This window comes from Setaria viridis, chromosome 2, assembly GCF_005286985.2.
Source record: "Setaria viridis chromosome 2, Setaria_viridis_v4.0, whole genome shotgun sequence".
Taxonomy (NCBI): Eukaryota; Viridiplantae; Streptophyta; class Magnoliopsida; order Poales; family Poaceae; genus Setaria; species Setaria viridis.
The window spans coordinates 30,221,542-30,240,906 of NC_048264.2; the positions used below are offsets into that span (position 1 = coordinate 30,221,542).

At 51.4% G+C, this 19,365-nt stretch overlaps 1 protein-coding gene across 1 annotated transcript; it reads right to left on the reverse strand.

The window, feature by feature from the left end:
- Nucleotides 1–3,826, reverse strand: LOC117841972 (glutamate receptor 2.5-like). The gene is made up of 4 exons (XM_034722301.2): nt 2,466–3,826; nt 1,657–1,773; nt 719–913; nt 1–531 (listed from the first exon to the last, which is right to left on the reverse strand). The coding sequence occupies exons 1-4, from the start codon at nt 3,384–3,386 to the stop codon at nt 1–3; spliced, it is 1,764 nt and encodes a 587-aa protein (XP_034578192.2). The 5' UTR covers nt 3,387–3,826.
- Between the last annotated feature and the right edge of the window lie 15,539 nt (nt 3,827–19,365).

The window sequence follows — 19,365 nt, forward strand, 5'->3', positions numbered from 1 at the left end:
TCAATTTCGTTGCTCCTGGTGCCCTCCTGGTCCTGTTGGTTCTCCTTGAGGTCCTGCTACCGGTGCTTGCAGTGGCCCTGCTACCTGTGCTGGCGGTGGTTCCGCTGGATCTCCTTGAGGTCCTGCTACTTGTGCTTGCGGTGGATGGCCACGTAGGTGAAATACTAGATGGCTATTTCTTTCAATTGGCCATATCGTATCATCCTGCTCATCGCCATTGGAGAGCTCAAGAACAAGTTCTTCAGCGACGGCTTCCTGGACTGTGCTTTCTATTTGCCTCCATGGCCAGAACTTAATGACTATGTAAATGATGCCCGCAATACCCCACAGACCAAAGGTTATAAAGAACACTCCTTTTAAACTGCTCCAGGTAACAACAGAGCCCATCTCAAGGGCGTTCGTCATGCTGTTGCAGGTCACCTTGTCCAGTCCCAACCACTTCCTCTCAATGCCCACAATCTCGTCCCCTTCTGTCACCTTTAGTATAGCTCGGGACACATCAGTAACAAGCGGAGAGCCCTTAGGGAAGACCTGACAGTAGTCAAAACCATGTGAATTAGATAACTGGTAAAAATGTGAAACCTGTAGAGATGTGATGTACAGGAAACTTGGACTGCTTGCTGACCAGCATCAGTGATGTGGTAATAAGCATCTAGCCATCACGATGTAGTCAAGACAAAAACATTTACAATGAATGTACAATAAATTATTAACTTACAAAGCCGAATCCACCAGTCTTGTAAACACGACCAATGATACTGTGGTTCCTGCAATGCTTGGACATAAACAACTTGAGGTACGGTATCTCATCAACTACTGCTGCAACACCACCATTCCAACTCCCTTTCATCAGTGCCTCAGCATACTGATTGGTTCGGTAGCTTCTAATTTTACGCTCGTCCACATTAAGGCTCTTCAGGAGATCTTTCACAAAAGACCCACTTTGGTAACCAATATAATCTCCATTACTAATAAACTGATTCAAGTCGGCAACTGTTGGTTGGAGTTGTCGTACTGTCATCATCGAAGTCAAACTTGCACTATAGAGTTTCTCCAACAACCAAACCAGCAACAGGAAGTTTATGAGTGCAAATTCCGATAGCCATTTCTTCAGTTTTGGGTCTGCAAAAATATGTACCACCAACATGTCAAGCCAAAGTCTTAAGGGTCTGTGTTTGGTTGGCAAGCAGAATACCCTACCAAATCTCGCCAAGATTTTCATTAAATTGTTTTCCTAAGATCTATGTGCAGGTTTTGGCAGAAAATGAACTACAAAAGCCAGTAAAATAAGAATGACAAGTTTATCAAATAATTTTGCAACAAACCAAGTGAAGGCAATTAGTGAAAGTTGTCAAGTAAAGTAAATTTTTTTAGGCAAAATGTAAAGTAAACTTTGCATCCATGTCTAACGTTGCAAAAAAACATAAATTGTATAAATTGATACCATCATATATGTTAGCTAAAATGTAGGAACAAAATTTTAAATTGAGCTAAAGTGATAACTATAGTTCTTATTTTTGTTCCATTGCATTTTTGTGAACCTATTGGAAGGTTGTTTACTATAAGAAGTTAAGTGTGAACCCAACAAATCTATGTTCATCTCTAGATATCCGTAGAACGAAATAAGCTCTCTTTTATCAATTCGTTTTAGCTCACCGCTTGGAGCAGCAAGAAGTGCCTGAAAGCTGAAATAAGCAATGTTGACAAACTGTGTCCAAGGGCGCCCACCAAAATATATGCTTCCATTATGCTCAATAAACCATATGGCAAAACCTGTAATCACAAAAACAGCCAAGAAGGCTGCCCATAGGATTGGTTCGATAGGCTTCAGAAAAACCCACAAGCTCTTGCTCCAGTTCTCTCTCATGGTTACGACCATCTGCACCCCCGATTCAGTGTAAGGTAAAGTAAAGTCAACTAACTTAGAGCGATTTATGATTATTGTGGTGTCCCCAACCATCGCATCATATTTCTGTTCCACAAAAAATGATGAATTGGATCAAATAATTGTCTAAGTAAAAATATTAGGGAGATAACAAAAGAGAACCCTAAGTATCAATAACTGACAGAATAAATCAGCAGCTGAGCTCTCGAATCTCAACTTCCGAATGCACACCCAGTCTATTGAGTTAAGAAAATGGTCCTCTCACCCCTTTCCCCATTTTTTCGCGTGCCCATAACTAAGATACCATGTTATGCTTAAAGTAAAGGCATATTTATGGTTCTATGGTTTCACGTCAAGACAAACTCCGTCATGCTATAATGTCTTCTATTATATCATTTATAAATGAAATTGGTTATGTACTGTACATTAGAGATAGCAACAACATACTTCCCTAAATAGTGTTATTTTGAAAAAAGTCTACACATATAAATATCATGATTTTAGAAAAGTTTTGATCATAGGGAAAACAAATAGAAGAGAATCTTACAAATTCCAGTAGTGATATTAAGAATGAGCTTACCTTCAGGGAAACCTGATAGCATATCTCACTGTATGACAGGGTTATGTTGGTAGCTATGTTAGGGTCCACAACAGGTACATACTCATAGGGGACAGCATATGGCATCTCTCGCATGACAGCTTCAAAGATATCTATGCAATATCCAGTCACGTCAAACTTTCCAGTAGCCACATTCTTCTTAACATTCACAAATGGGTTGACAGATGGCTTTACTGGCACAGCAATCTGCAACTTCTTTCCAGCCACCGGCCACTCCCAACCTCTAGGAGGCTGTACTGAACCACCAGGCCAAAGCACCGTATTCAATCCAACAGTACGACTTGGACCAGAAGATACAATGAGGTTCTTACTTAGGCCAAACTTTGGTGTCCAGAACCCAGCATTTTGATATGAATTGCCAATCACATTAAATATCTCAAATACTGATGCCTGCAGCTGACCATCGACAAGAACAAAATCACCTGATATGCCCTGGAACCTAGTGGCTCTAATGGCGTTAATAAGAACCGGTCCATCTTGTGACACACCCAACAAACTCAAATCATTTGAGTTGTTGCTGTTTTGTGGTGATGGCATTTGAAAGCCTAGTGTAAGGGGACCAACCTTCCTTAGAGCCATCGCGATTGCCCATGCAGTGTCATAAGCCCACAGATGGAACACATTTGGATTTGCTGGGTCAGGTGCACCAGGGTTCTGTTGTTGGTACTGTGCAACAAATCGAGGAGGGAAGTTGATAAGCTTGTCCGATGGTGGCACATAAGGCCTCACGCCAAGAACTCCCTGCATTGAATTGATCGTTCTCTGATCGAAGGAGCTAAACATGTTTCCTACACTATCAGTCACAATCCAAGCATAACCATCAGTAAGCATCTCAGCATCATGAGCAAGGACAAACAGGCGTGCGGCAATATCAGATGACATATGCACGACAAAGACTCATGTCTGCATAGTCTTGAGCTTGTTTAGCTCCGCCTTTATCTGATCCTCAGTAGGAACTGAAGGGATGACGCTTCGGTATGGGATGTGCGCATCAACATCTTGGAGAGCATCCACAAGGTATGGTATAATGCCTCTACCGAAGTCAGAGTCCTCGTATATGGGTACGACTTGGCGCCAGTTGAAGAGTTGAACCAGAGAAGCAATTGCTGGGACCTGGGAGGAATCATCCAGGGCAGTGCGAACGAAGTACTTGGAGTGCTTAGCTGACAAGTAAGGACTAGTAGCCGAATATGACAAGATGGGAACATTTGTCTTGTTGCCGATGCCAATCATGAACCTCGCCTGTGTACAGTCTTTGGGCCAATGATTGCTTGAACTTTGAAGTTCTTCAGCAGGTCTATTGCTACAATATGAAAGAAAAAAACGTGGGATGAGGATGTTATTCAAGCATGCTTTGAAATTTGATGTGTAAATTTGTTAAACCACCTTTAATGTACACATAACATTTTTTGTAACCTGATTCAATAATTTTTAAACCAAATTAATATTTATTGTTAAATATTTTCCAATTATATTGAAACCAAATTCAATATTTTCAACCCATCCTCCAACTCACCATCTCATTTCACACAAATCCTGACGCTGTCCCGTCGTGAAGAGATAATAGGATGTCCATTAGATATGATTTCTTGGTGGTCGACTTTAGGGTGCATTTGAAAATTGAACGTAGCTCACTAGGTAAGGTTCGTAACATGTTTATCCGAGTTCGAATTCTCAACAGAACACTGGTGTTAGTATTTTCTTGGATCTATTCCAAAAATTAGTCAATGCTATTTTTTCAGTGGTAGGCTACAACGAGGTGCCACTTTGTCAATCTCATGATCTGGTGGTTGTCTTTTGGAGATACTCATAGTCGTTAGGATAGTTCGTGGTGAACAACCCCCCTCGAGAAGAATTGTTCAACTGGAACGAAAGTTTCTTTATATGAATAAAAAAGTTTGTATGTTGGAATAAATTATGCAAACTAAGAACAATTTTTTGTACCCCCTATCTTGGTTGACAAGAATTATTTAACTGGAACATTGGTTTTGTTTTGGTGGAACAAAAATTCTTAGAGGAGGAACAAAATGTCGTTGCATCTGGACATGTATTGAATTGTTGAGAACTTTCCAGCATTCCTTTAAAAAATGTAATATAGCATCCTTATTAAAAAGTGTGTCAATTTCAAGAATATATCTCAGTTGCTCTAGCTGTTGCTTCAGTTAAAATCAGTGGTATTTAAATCAAAACAGACAAACTATTGTAACTGTTACGACCTCCATATCAGAGGTGTTTGAATTTGTCATAAATGGCATGTGAAGATTTTTCTTGAACAAACACATTAGAAATATTTAAAGCTTAAGTATTTGTTTTCCAACATCTAGACTATATATGCTCATCCCAAAACATCATTCTAATAGTGAGAATATTTTTTTTATTTTTAACCCTTTTTTAACTAATATTTTAAAAATAACTCACCCAAACACATATTTGCAGATATGACCCTTTTGGTCGCGCCTCCATGTGAAAAGCTTGTCACGCCACTCCTGCCGGCGTGACAACACACTCTTATCACGCCACCCGGAGTGGTGTGACAAGGCCTCATTTTAAAAAAAATCATAATTTTTTCATACGAACTCGGATGAAGATGTTTTTTATATGAAAATTATAGCTCTCGACGAGATCTACAACTTTGTAGTTTTGAGTTTTTTCATTTAAAATCATTAAGATACATTAATAATTGATCTAAATTTTAGACAACATATTGAGCGTCTGATCCTGTTTTCTGTCATCTCCAACTTGGTTTGGTTCATCATGGTTCCACCAAATAAGTTCTATACAATACATTATCTATAATTAGATAAAGTTAATATGTCAAAAACTACTACAACTAAAATAAAAGATATATAGTTATCAAATATGGAACATATATAAATAAAGATAACAGAACTCAAACTTCTGCTTTATTTATATACCTGGTTTGAAGCAGAAGCCTTTATAGGAGTTGTAGAGTAAACTTTAGACCACAACTTTGTTAATTTGAGTTTGGACTAATTCACCGTGGAACATTTTCAAATTCGAGCTCAAAGTAAGCACCAGCTTAAATGCAGCACACAGCTCTAAGTTTCAAAAACAGTGAATGTCTTCCATTTTGGCATGTGAATTTCTACAAAATTTAAAACTAAACTGGATCTAAATCTTTTATAAGATTTTTAGTATGAAGTGTGTACTAGAATATTTCCCATTTGACCCTGGTCTAAATCGGAGCTGAGCCATTTCAAAACTAGAGTTAAAGTTCAGCTAAAATATTAAAAACAACTCCATTTCAAATCCTGCTAAGTCTCTGAAACCCGCGTTCCCGAGTATTTTGAACTCGTATAACTTCAATTTGAGAACGAAATTGCCAAAGATCGTTGACTGGGCAGAGGCTGCGCAGGATTTGACGATGTGTGCAATTTCGTTCTCAAATTGAAGTTATACGAGTTCAAAATACTCGGGAACGCGGGTTTCATAGACTTAGCAGGATTTGAAATGGAGCTGTTTTTAATATTTTAGCCGAACTTTAACTCAAGTTTTGAAATGGCTCGGCTCTGATTTAGACCAGGGTCAAATGGGAAATATTGTAGTACACACTTCATACTAAAACTCTTATAAAAGGTTTAGATCCAGTTTAGTTTTGAATTTTGTAGAAATTCACATGCCAAAATGGAAGACATTCATTGTTTTTGAAACTTAGAGCTGTGTGCTGCATTTAGGCTGGTGCTTACTTTGAGCTCGAATTTGAAAATGTTCCAGGGTGAATTGGCCCAAACTCAAATTAACAAAGTTGTGGTCTAAAGTTTACTCTACAACTCCTATAAACGCTTCTGCTTCAAACCAGGTATATAAATAAAGCAGAAGTTTGAGTTCTGTTATCTTTATTTATATATGTTCCATATTTGATAACTATATATCTTTCATTTTAGTTGTAGTAGTTTTTGACATATTAACTTTATCTATTTCCTATAATTTCATAGATAATGTATTGTATAGAACTTATTTGGTGGAACCATGATGAACCAAGCCAAGTTGGAGATGACCGAAAATAGGATCAGACGCTCAATATGTTGTCTAAAGTTTAGATCAATTATTAATGTATCTTAATGACTTTAAATGAAAAAACTCAAAACTAAAAAGTTGTAGATCTCGTCGAGAGCTACAATTTTCATATAAAAATCATCTTCATCCGAGTTCATATGAAAAATTTATGATTTTTTTAAAGTCAGACCTTGTCACGCCACTCCAGGTGGCGTGACAAGAGTGTGTTGTCACGCCGGCAGGAGTGGCGTGACAAGCTTTCCATATGGATTATGCGCTGGCAGATCCCTTCCGCGCTTTCTATCGTTGTCAAGATTTGCGGATCAAGACTCCAGACTAGTAAATTTCTTTTATACGCGTAAGGCTTCGGATGGTGGCGTAGGAGACACGGGGTTAGACTGGTTCGGGCAAAAGGAGGCCCTACGTCCAGTATCGAGGTTCCTCGTGTTGCCCACGCGGGGTTCTGTAGTAGGGGTTACAGATGGGCGAGAGAGGGAACTGATCCCAGGTCTCTTGAGTATGCTTGTGCTCTAAGGGAGTGTGAGTGTGTACTGTTTGCTTGAGAAAAAGAGTCTGCGTCCCCCGTCTCAGGATCCCCGGTCCTCCTTTTATAGCACAAGAGGGAGCTCGGGGTTACAATCGAGCCGGGCGTCAGGAGAAGAGGTAGATAGGATAAGCCAAGTACAAAAATAATACAAGGGGAGGGCCCCAAGGCCGCCGTTCTTGCTTCGGCCTCTGGTCCCTGTCAGCGCGTCCGACGAGGAAGGGCGATTCCTCCCCGATCTCGTCGATGATCTCCCTGGTCGTCGTCGCCGTCGCCGTCGAGCATGATGATGAGCCTCAGCCTCGGCATCCGTGCCCGCCGGGGAGGAGGTCTGATTTTGTTGCCCTGCTGATTACCGTAAGACCCGAACGTCGCATCCCTGAAACTGCCATAGGGAGCACGGGGCGCGAGAGCAAGCGATGCGCCCTCCTGTGCCATTCGGCGCAGCTCATGAGTACTCTGTGGCGAATCAGAAGGAGCCGCGGCCACTGCAGCTCGCGCCGCACGGCCGCGCATCGGTATTCGGGACCGATTACGTTGGGGACGCCGCTCCCTTTTGGCTTGACAGGGCCGCGACGCATTTATGGCGAGGTCGATAGGGGGACCCACGAGATCGTCATCCTGATCCTCCAGTCCGCGCCCAAGGCGAATATTCATCTTGTGGACCCGAGCGAGTCCGACCCCCGCGCCCAGGGTCGGGCGAGGCGGAGTTTCTGTGGTGGGGGTCGGGCGCTCCCAACCCCGGTCCCCTGGGTCGGGCAAGGCGGAGTTTAGTCTTCAAGGGGTCGGGAGCGTCCGACCCTGGGACTCCGGGTCGGGCGAAGCGGAGCCTTGCGGCGAGGGGTCGGGCGCTCCCGACCCTGGGACCGCGGTCGGGCGAGGCGGAGTCCCGCCATCGAGGGGTCGGGATTGTCCGACCCCGGGGCCCTAGGTCGGGCGAGACGGAGTGGGATGTTCTCTGCCTCTACTGGGTCGGCTGTAATCGTAATTACCGCAGGTGGGCCTGGGCCTTAATGACTGTTGCTTTAAGCGGCATTAGGAGGTCGTTAATATTTCCCCCCAACAGTAGCCCCCGAGCTTGTGGTGGAGCAAAGATGCTCCTCCAGAGGCTTTTTTCGTCGCTCGTCGGGGATCTCTGCTCGCCCTGCAAGCTTCGGTTGATCAGGGATAGGGAGTGTTGTTGGTCCGGCTTGGCCAGGGAGTTTTATCAGGAGAGCTGTCATGTGGATGACTTGGCACGGGAGGACTCCTCATTGCTCCATAGGGCACTTCCGCCTCGAGTTCTCAAATCGCGACCACACGCGTGGTCATTGGTTGTGACGCTAGCCCCCGAGCCCCCGCGCGTTGCAGGAGACTGATCGGGAGGCCAGATCGGCTTTTGATCGTTACCCCTCAAGCATCCGTTCGCTGGGACGGAGGGGATGAGCCGTGCCACGCTATCCTCGTTGGACGAACCGTGGTGCTCGTTGAGCTGCGAACGGGTCGGTTCGAGTGGAGTCACAGTCCCCGTTCGGGGAGGTCCGGCTAGGGCCAGGCTGGTGGCGTACCCCAGGCTCCAGCCGGCCAGTTCATATAGTTCCCGAGTCCGTTCGGTCGGATCCGGGGGCTCGTTGCCTTTCCTCGTGGAAAAACCATGAACTTTGATGCCGGTCGGGACTCGAATGTGAGCTTGAGACGCCTGGGGCCATCGCGCGCCCGGGTCACGGTCGCTAGCGGACCCGTCCCTTCTCACCCCTCGCTCGTGGGCATCCTAAGGCGGCTGTCGAACCCGTAGCGGGCCAGCCTTCGAACCTCTGGATCGTAATGGGTCGTAGGGGCATTTCCAGCCCCGTATCCCTTATTACCTTTCGGTGGGCCTTTCCAGGTGGTTCTTGCAGACGAAATCGCCCGGCTGAGGGAGCTACTCGACGCGGAGCGTGGTGAGCACGACGCCCTGTGGGATGCGGTCCGCGTCGTTAGCGACGGACTCGGCGTGGTCCAGGGGGAGGGGTCGAGCTCGCTGACGACTCGTGTCCTCGGGATGTATTGCCGAGCCCGCGAGATCGCCGTGGATGCGCTCCACACCGGCGTGCGGCGAGCCTTCGGGGTCTTCGGCTCCCATTACTCTGGCATCAACTTCGTCGGGATGAGCGGAGGATACGCCGCCGGCTACTCTGAGGCCGAGCTAGATGAGATCGACGCGTTGGTGTTCAACCCGGCGGAGGCCCTGGCGAAGCTCTTGGAGGATGAGGCCGTCCCTCCCGAAGATCCCCGAGCGAGCTAACTGTATCGGGCTGGCGCCCAAGTTGTAAATATGTTAGTTCCAAACTCGTTTTGTAACAGCCATGGGGGCCTTTTCCATAACTTGTCGTAAAAAATTTTCCGATCCTCTTTCTCATTTCCGGACTTGGAAAGTTTAGAGCGCGTTGTCGGGCATGTCAGTAAGCGTTGATGGGCGAAAGGCACCGTAGCCGCTGGGGCGTAGGTTTTTCGCAGTCCGATCAGTCTTGCCTGAACGCCGTTCGTGCGCTCTCTCCTTTTCATATCTGAAAGATCAGAGGGAGGATCGGCTCGGAAGGAAAAAACATTTTTTAGATGGTGCCAAGTGGCTTGAGCCGGAGCCCCTGATAGCCCCCGAGGGATATGCGACCCTGGAGGGAAGCCAGGGTCGGATATCCCTGAGCTCGACGGAAAAAGCTTGAACAGAACCGGCTTGAAATTCCTTTTTCCGTAAAAAGAAATCTTCGAATTTACAGAAAAGTTTATGTACAGAACTTGGAAATGAAAACTAGGGGTAGAAACGCCTTAGCTGTTCTATGTTCCAAGCATTGCCGAAGATCTGCCCGTCGGGGGTCGCTAGCTTGTAGGTGCCCGGCCGTAGTACTTGCGCGACGATGAAATGACCTTCCCACGGGGGAGTCAGCTTGTGCCGACCCCTGTTATCCTGGACGAGGCGGAGCACCAAGTCGCCAACGTTGAAGGCTCGGCCTTGCACCTTGCGGCTGTGGTAACGTCGTAGGGCCTGCTGGTATTTGGCCGAGTGGAGCAGGGCCATGTCGCGCGCCTCATCGAGCTGATCTTGTGCGTCTTCGAGCGATGCCTGGTTCCCTTGTTCGTCGTACGTCTTGACCCTCGGCGATCCGTATTCCAGGTCGGTGGGTAGGATGGCCTCGGACCCGTAGACCATGAAGAACGGGGTGAAGCCAGTCGCCCGACTGGGGGTTGTCCTCAGGCTCCAAAGGACTGCGGGAAGCTCGGCGACCCACCGTCCGCCAAACATTTTTTAGGCGGTCGAAGATCCGTGGCTTGAGACCCTGGAGTATCATGTCGTTGGCTCGCTTGACCTGCCCGTTCGTGCGGGGGTGTGCCACGGCCGACCAGTCTACCCGGTTGTGGTGGTCGTCGCAGAACTGGAGAAATTTCTTCCCAGTGAACTGCATGCCGTTGTCGGTGATGATGGAGTTGGGAATTCCGAAGCGATGGATGATGTCGGTGAAGAATTGTACCGCCTGCTCGGATTTGATTTGCGCGACTGGTCTTGCTTCGATCCACTTAGAGAACTTGTCGACGGCGACAAGTAGGTGGGTGAAGCCCCCGGGCGCTTTCTTGAAGGGCCCGACGAGATCCAGCCCCCAGACCGCGAACGGCCACGTGATGGGGATGGTCTGGAGCGCCTGCGCGGGCAGATGAGTTTGGCGCGCAAAGAACTGGCACCCCTCACAGGTGTGGACTACTTGGGTAGCGTCGGCGACCGCCGTCGACCAGTAGAAACCTTGCCGGAAGGCGTTGCCTATGAGGGTTCTTGGCGCAGCGTGGTGGCCGCAGGCTCCGGCGTGGATGTCCTGGATCAGTGCCTTTCCCTGTTCAATCGGGATGCAGCGCTGGAGGATGCCGGTGTGGCTTCTCTTGTAGAGCTCTTGATCGATAATGGCGAAGGATTTGGCGCGACGCGCGATCCTACGGGCCTCCATTTTGTTCGCCGGGAGCGTGTCGCGGACGAGGTAATCGAGGTATTGGGCTCTCCAGTCGGTTGGGGGGTCGGGCCCTACCGCGGGGTCTGCAGCGATTTCCATGACCATGGGGCTGGAGGGGTCGGCTTCCGGGGACGAGTCAGGCGAAGCGGTGCCAACCCTGTCGGGGCTGGCGCCCGGGACTAGGATAGGTGGTGCGCTGCCGGCCTCCCCTAGGTCGGGACCCGAGCCTGGAGCCGATGGCGCTTCGCCGACCCTCGCCAGTTCTTGGTAATGGATTGAAGGCTTGAACTGGTCGCTGACGAAGACACCGTCGGGGATGGGCATTCGGCCGGATGCTGCCTTCGCCAGTTCATCGACGGCTTCGTTGAAGCGCCTTGCGACGTGGTTGAGCTCCAGCCCGTCGAACTTGTCTTCAAGCTTGCGAACCTTGTTGCAGTATGCTGCCATCTTGGGGTCGTGGCAGTTCCACTCCTTCATGACTTGTTCGACGACTAGTTGGGAGTCGCCTCGGATGTCTAGCCGACGGATGCCCAGCTCAATGGTGATGCGAAGCCCGTTGAGGAGGGCCTCGTACTCGGCGACATTGTTGGACGCGGGAAAGTGGAGGCGGATCATGTACCTGATGCGCACGCCGAGAGAAGAGACGAAGACGAGGCCCGCTCCGGCACGGGTCCTCATCAACGACCCATCGAAGTACATTGTCCAGTACTCCTGCTTCTCCGACGCCGATGGCGTTTGGATCTCCGTCCACTCTGCTACGAAATCGGCGAGTACCTGGGACTTGATGGCGGTGCGGGGGGCATAGGTGATGCCCTGGTCCATGAGCTCGAGCGCCCACTTCGCGATCCATCCCGTGGCGTCCTGGTTCCGGATCACTTCACCTAGTGGGAATGACGAAACAACCGTTACCGGGTGGGAGGTGAAGTAATGGCGCAACTTCCTCTTCATGATGAGGACGGCGTAGATGAGCTTCTGGATCTGCGGGTAGCACGCCTTGGACTCGGACAAGACTTCGCTGACGAAGTACACTGAGCGTTGCACCTTGAGAGCGTGTCCCTCCTCTTCTCGTTCCACCACTAAGGTCGCGCTAACCACCTGGGTGGTCGCCGCGATGTAGAGCAGGAGGGGCTCGCCGTCGGTCGGCGGGACTAGGATCGGGGCCTTCGTTAGGAGGTCCTTGAGTCGGTCAAGTGCCTCCTGGGCCTCGTTGGTCCATTCGAAGCGGTCAGTCTTCTTTAGGAGTCGATAGAGAGGAAGCCCCCGTTCGCCAAGGCGCGAGATGAAGCGGCTCAGGGCCGCTAAGCATCCCGTGACGCGCTGGACTCCCTTTATGTTTCGGATTGGCCCCATGTCGCTGATGGCCGCTATTTTCTCCGGATTGGCTTCGATGCCGCGCACGGAGACGATGAAGCCTAGCAGCATGCCCCTTGGAACTTCGAAAACGCATTTTTCGGGATTGAGCTTAATACGCTTATCCCTCAACCTTTCGAAGGCTAGTTCGAGGTCAGGGACGAGCTGGTCGCCCGTCTTGGATTTGACTACGATATCGTCAACGTAAGCCTCAACGGTCCGCCCGATGAGGTCCCCGAAACATTTCAGCATGCATCGCTGGAACGTAGCCCCCGCGTTTTTGAGGCCGAATGGCATCTTAACGTAGCAGTAGGGGCCGAAGGGGGTGATGAAAGAGGTAGCGAGCTGGTCGGATTCTTTCATCGCGATCTGATGGTAGCCGGAATACGCGTCAAGGAAGCTAAGGGTTTGGCACCCGGCAGTCGAGTCGACTATCTGATCTATGCGTGGCAAAGGAAACGGATCCTTTGGGCACGCCTTGTTGAGACCGGTATAATCAACACACATCCTCCATTTCCCATTCTTTTTTCGTACAAGAACAGGGTTAGCTAGCCACTCGGGGTGGTACACTTCCTTAATGAATCCGGCCGTCAAAAGCTTCTGGAGCTCCTCCCCGATGGCCTTGCGCCTCTCCTCGTCGAAGCTGCGTAGTCCTTGCTTCACTGGCTTGGAGCCGGCCTTGATGTTCAAGGAGTGCTCAGCGACTTCTCTCGGAATGCCAGGCATGTCCGAGGGCTTCCACGCGAAGACGTCGCTGTTCGCGCGGAGGAAGCCGACGAGCGCGCTTTCCTATTTGGGAGATAGGGTAGCGCCGATCCGCACGGTCTTGCCGTCGGAGCTGCTGGGGTTGAGGAGGACCTCCTTGACGCCTTCGGTGGCCTCGAAGGAGGTGGCCGACTGCTTGGAGTCGGGCTGGTCCTCGGCGCCCTCCGCGAGCTGGACCGCCAGATCCCCTGTGAAGGTGATGGCTACGGCATATTCGCAGCATTCCACGTCGCACTCGTACACCTTTTGGAAAGACGTGCCGACGGTAATGACCCCGTTGGGCCCTGACAGCTTGAGCTTGAGGTAGGTGTAGTTGGGGATGGTCATGAACTTCACGTAGCATGGTCGCCCAAGATGGCATGATAGGTTCCGCGGAACCCCACCACCTCAAAGGTGAGGACCTCCTTCCTGTAGTTGGAAGGGGTCCCGAAAGTGACGGGCAAGTCGATTTGCCCGAGAGGCATCGCCTGTTTTCCCGGCATGATGCCGTGGAATGGCGCCTTGCTGGGGCGGAGGCGGGAGCGGTCAATCCCCATAGCGTCGAGGGTCTCGGCGTAGAGGATGTTGAGGCCGCTGCCTCCATCCATGAGCACCTTGATGAGGCGCGTCGTGCCGACGATGGGGTTGACGACGAGGGGGTAGCGTCCTGGATGCCGGACGCGTCCCGGGTGGTCGGACCGATCGAAGGTGATGGCTGATCCCAACCAGTCGAGGAAGGCTGGCGTTGCCGGCTCGTTCGCGTAGACCTCTCGGCGCTCCAGCTTCTGACGGCGCTTGGAATCATACGCCGCCGGGCCGCCGAAGATCATGAAGTCGCCCTTCACTGGGTTGCCTACGAAGTACCTCTTCATGAGGTTGCAGCCCTTGTAGGCGTGTTTCGCGGGGAACTCGTGGTTCGGGCACGGTCCCTCGAGCAACTTGTCGAAGAAGCCAGGAGTGCCCTCTGGGGGTGGCTGTCCTCGCTTGCGCTCGACAGCAGCTACGAGGGGGGCCTCACACCGCTGCTTGCCTTTCTTCTTCTGCTGGCGATTGGAGGTGCCCTCGTCAGCATCCTCCTCCCGCTTTGCCTTGCCTTTGGAGCGGTCGAAGATCGCTCCAACGGCCTCTTCGCCCGAGGCGTACCTGGTGGCAATATTGAGGAGCTCCTCCGTGGTTCGCGAGCCTCGGCGCCCTAGCTCGTGGACGAGGGGTCGGCAGGAGGTTCCCGCTAAGAAGGCCCCTATGACGTCGGCGTCCGCGACGTTGGAGAGCTCAGTGCGCTTCCTGGAGAAGCGTTGGATGTAGTCCTGGAGGGACTTGTCCGATCCCTGGCGACAGCTTCGGAGATCCCAGGAATTGCCGAGGCGCGTGTACGTGCCCTGGAAGTTTCCTATAAATATCTCCTTCAGGTCGTTCTAGCAGCGGATCCGTCCCGAAGGGATATGTTCCAGCCAGGCTCGTGCCGAGTCGGCCAGGAAGAGTGGTAGGTTGCGGATGATGAACAGATCATCGTCCGTCCCGCCGGTTTGACATGCGAGCTGGTAGTCGCTGAGCCAAACCCCAGGGTTCGTCTCCCCCGAGTATTTGGCTACGTTTGTCGGTTGCCTGAAGCGCGGCGGAAACGGCGCGTTCAGGATGCGCGCGGAGAAGGCCCGGGGCCCCGCCGGGTCGGGGCTCGGGCTGCGGTCTTCCTCGCTGTTGTAGCGCCCGCCGCGGTGGACGTGGTAGCCGCGAGCTACCCCGTCCTCCCTATCCGCGCGGGAGCGCCTCCGCGCGTCCAGGGTGTCGCGGGCGTCGCGGACGGGGCCGACGCGTCGATGAACGGATCGAGCCCCGCCTCCTACGGGTGGTGGTGTCCGCCGGGCGGACGCGGCCTGGTTTGCCCTAGGAGGAGGCTGGTGGACAGACTCCCCCCGTCTCTCCGGGGGCGCGTCGGGCGTCGCTCTGCTGGCGTTTTGTCCGCGTCGCCGGGACGCGGAACTTTCCGCCTGCTGGACGGCGGCGCACTCGAGCAAGTCGTGCACCTCTTGGCGCGCCCATCGCTCCTCGGGCGTCGCCGGCTCGGGGAGTCACCGGAGTAGGACCGCCGCGGCAGCGATGTTCTGGCTGGCGTGAGCGAAGAGCTGAGGGCGCTCTTCGTCCGCGCAGATGCGCTGCTGGACGTCGCGCGCCCGCTGTCGCGCTCCGCCTTCGTGGCGGGGGCGTTCGACTTCTTCGCGGGACGCCGCGTGCGCCTCCGGCTGCCGAGGGCGTTCCAGAGCCTTGCCAAGGGCCCCGGTCATAACCGCGGCGCGCGGAGGGGGAGTCCTCCGTCTCCCTCCGGCGCCGTCGTCGTTGGACCCCTCGGAGTGCACGTCGGCCATGGAGCACTCACGTGAGGGGTGGTGGCTCCCGCTGTCGGAACCGGTGTCGGAGATTGTCCTCGCCACGCCCGCGAGTTTGTTGCTCGCGGGCGACACGGTCATGGACCGCGTCAAGAGGCGACCGTAAGTCACCGCGGTATTGCGCAGCCCGAAGAGCCGACCACTTGGGAAGGACCCTCCGGCGCACGCCTGACCGCTCACCGCTGTCCCGGCGGCGGAGCCGGGGATGGCAGGACGAGCGGGCAAGACGAGGAGAGGGATCAGCTCGATCCCCTCCCCGGTGGCGAGGAAGTCCAGACTCCCGAAAAAGATCAGGGAGCCCGGAGCGAAGCTGGTGTCGTGGCTGGCCATCCGAAGCTGGAGATGTACGCGCAAAGGTCCCCTACCTGGCGCGCCAACTGTCGTTGCAAGATTTGCGGATCAAGACTCCAGACTAGTAAATTTCTTTTATGCGTGTAAGGCTTCGGATGGTGGCGTAGGAGACACGGGGTTAGACTGGTTCGGGCAAAAGGAGGCCCTACGTCCAGTATCGAGGCTGCTCGTGTTGCCCACGCGGGGTTCTGTAGTAGGGGTTACAGATGGGCGAGAGAGGGAACTAATCCCAGGTCTCTTGAGTATGCTTGTGCTCTAAGGGAGTGTGAGTGTGTACTGTTTGCTTGAGAAAAAGAGTCTGCGTCCCCCGTCTCAGGATCCCCGGTCCTCCTTTTATAGCACAAGAGGGAGCTCGGGGTTACAGTCGAGCCAGGCGTTAGGAGAAGAGGTAGATAGGATAAGCCAAGTACAAAAATAATACAAGGGGAGGGCCCCAAGGCCGCCGTTCTTGCTCCGGCCTCTGGTCCCTGTCAGCGTGTCCGACGAGGAAGGGCGATTCCTCCCCGATCTCGTCGATGATCTCCCTGGTCGTCGTCGCCGTCGCCATCGAGCATGATGATGAGCCTTAGCCTCGGCATCCGTGCCCACCGGGGAGGAGGTCTGATTTTGTTGCCCTACTGATTACCGTAAGACCCGGACGTCGCATCCCTGAAATTGCCGTTGGGAGCACGGGGCGCGGGAGCAAGCGATGCGCCCTCCTGTGCCGTTCGGCGCAGCTCATGAGTACTCTGTGGCGAATCAGAAGGAGCCGCGGCCACTGCAGCTCGCGCCGCACGGCCGCGCATCGGTATTCGGGACCGATTACGTTGGGGACGCCGCTCCCTTTTGGCTTGACAGGGCCGCGGCGCATTTATGGCGAGGTCGATAGGGGGACCCACGAGATCGTCATCCTGATCCTCCAGTCCGCGCTCGAGGCGAATATTCATCTAGTGGACCCGAGCGAGTCCGACCCCCGCGCCCAGGGTCGGGCGAGGCGGAGTTTCTGTGGTGGGGGTTGGGCACTCCCGACCCCGGTCCCCTGGGTCGGGTGAGGCGGAGTTTAGTCTTCAAGGGGTCGGGAGCGTCCGACCCCGGGACTCCGGGTCGGGCGAAGCGGAGCCTTGCGGCGAGGGGTCGGGCGCTCCCGACCCTGGGACCGCGGTCGGGCGAGGCGGAGTCCCGCCATCGAGGGGTCGGGATTGTCCGACCCGGGGCCCGGGGTCGGGCGAGACGGAGTGGGATGTTCTCTACCTCTACTGGGTCGGCGGTAATCGTAATTACCGCAGGTGGCCTTGGCCTTCATGACTGTTGCTTTAAGCGGCATTAGGAGGTCGTTAATATTTCCCCCCAACACTCTCCGACGTGGCACACCTTGTCACGCCATTGCATGTGGCGTGACAGAGTGTTCTTGTCGCGCCACGCGGACCGGCGCGACCAAAAGGGTCAGATCTGCAAATATTTGTTTGGGTGAGTTATTTTTAAAATCTTAGTTAAAAAAGGGTTAAAAATAAAAAAAAATCTAATAGTGACCGGGAGCTAGGCTTCCAATTTGTTCTAAGATATGCACTCTATTTAATACTTTCCAAGATTGAAGGTTAATGAATACCCCCTCCATTTTTTCATTTTGTTTGGATAAGGCTTTGACCAATAATTACACTATTAAAATTCCATTAATGTGACGCAAAAGTATGAATATAAATGCATCACATTTGTGCCACAAAAAGTATGTACTGATAGAGTAATTATTGGTCTGAAGTTAATCTTAGCAAAATTAAGTATGCCATGTTAGTTAAATAAAAGAGAGAAGGAAGTTGTATTTGCACAAGATACTCCCTCCATTTGAAAGGAAAATTTTGTTGGACAAGTCTCTGACCAATAAAACATAAGTTTTGTATATCGTTGGCACCAAACGTAGCTATGTTTGGACAAAACAAAATCTAATATCAAGGGTCTTTTTTTTATAAACACAACCCCGTAACAATTAATTATTTAAGCTAAACTAGTTATTTGGCCCTCTGCTATCTCTCATCAATTTGCAAACTTATTAAATGCACATCCTTTTTTAGATATTCCATGTTGTTCATTTAGACAAACTCCAAGAGCGACTTCGTGTTCAATCATTTGAGGGAGTGAGTTTCAGAAGCTAGCTCATTGAGTCAATAATCATAAACCGGTAAGATTATCGTCTTCAATGGCATTTATCATGAACCGGTAAGTCAATAATCACAGAGGATCCTCTACATACTACGTTGACTTGCGATGCCAGGCCCACAGCCCCACACGTTTGTGTGCGTGCCCGTACCTGAGAGGGTCCCTCTCCGTGCACAGAACGAAAGTTTGTGACAGTAGTAACACTAACACCACGCTTGCGAATACATCGATGCGTAGTCCGTGCATGATTAATCGACAGAGAGCTAGCGTAAGGATCGGAGAAGAAATTTGGTGAAATCTATATATACCAGCCGAAGTCGCGGTGATCTCGTCGTCCTCGCAGTCCGCGACGTGCAGCGCCACCGTGGTGGTGGATCCCGGCTGCGAGGCGTAGAAGTCCTCGAGCGCGAGGGAGATGGTCGCCATGGTCGCCTTCCCGCCGGCCGTCCCGAGGTCGAGCAGCGCCCCGACCTGCACGGCCCTCGAAGGCGTGCTCGAGCTCTGAGCCTCCCCGAGCTTGGATTCGTGGCTCATCACGTAGAGAAGCACGTATAAGAGCCACGAGGACAGCACCACGAGCACCGGGACGACGGCGCCATTACTTCTGCGGCTTATCATCCTCATTCCTCCAGGGTAAATCGATCTCCAGCTAGTGACGACTGACGAAGAGCTTGGATTGGATGCATGGCCTTCTTTGCCTTTTGGTTTGCTGCCTTTATATAGCTCGTGGCCTCGTGCTAGCAGCGCTCTCGGATTAGACTGTAGCCAAGTGGGAAGGTTGCGGTTAGTTGACCTGGTGATCGAACACATGGTTATGCAGGCCGATGATCTCTGCACGACCATGCGATCCTTGCCTAATTTAGTGCTCAAGTGTTGTTGGATTGTTGCCATAATGGTACGATTTGGAATCTAGGAATTAGGATATAGGAGGTGCAACTTCGTTAATAAATGCACTGACGCTGTCCCTTCGGAAAGATTAGGCCGGCGTCACTCAATCATTGCTTGAGCCGATGTCATGTGGAATGATCTAGCATTAGTCGCTCCCATGTTCTAGCGCTGTTTGACAGAGTCAGAGTCCCATAAACAGGTTGTCGTTCCGGGCGGTCTCGTGGGCCTGCCCTCTGGTTGTGTTCCGGCTCAAACATGTTTAGGCCCATAAACTGGACAAGACTTTAGCCTCCCTACACGGCCCATGTGTGGCTAATTTCAAGTCTTTCGGGGCTTTTTGCTTTAGGGGTGGAAATAAAGGGTAAAAAGGTTTACCGGGGTATTTTTTAAAAAATCCATTTTCGAGTTTTCCTATATTATCTTCCAATAAATATACCGCCAACATTCTTATTGATCCAACCACCATATAAAGCCCAAGAGTACAAAGAGGAATGAGATCC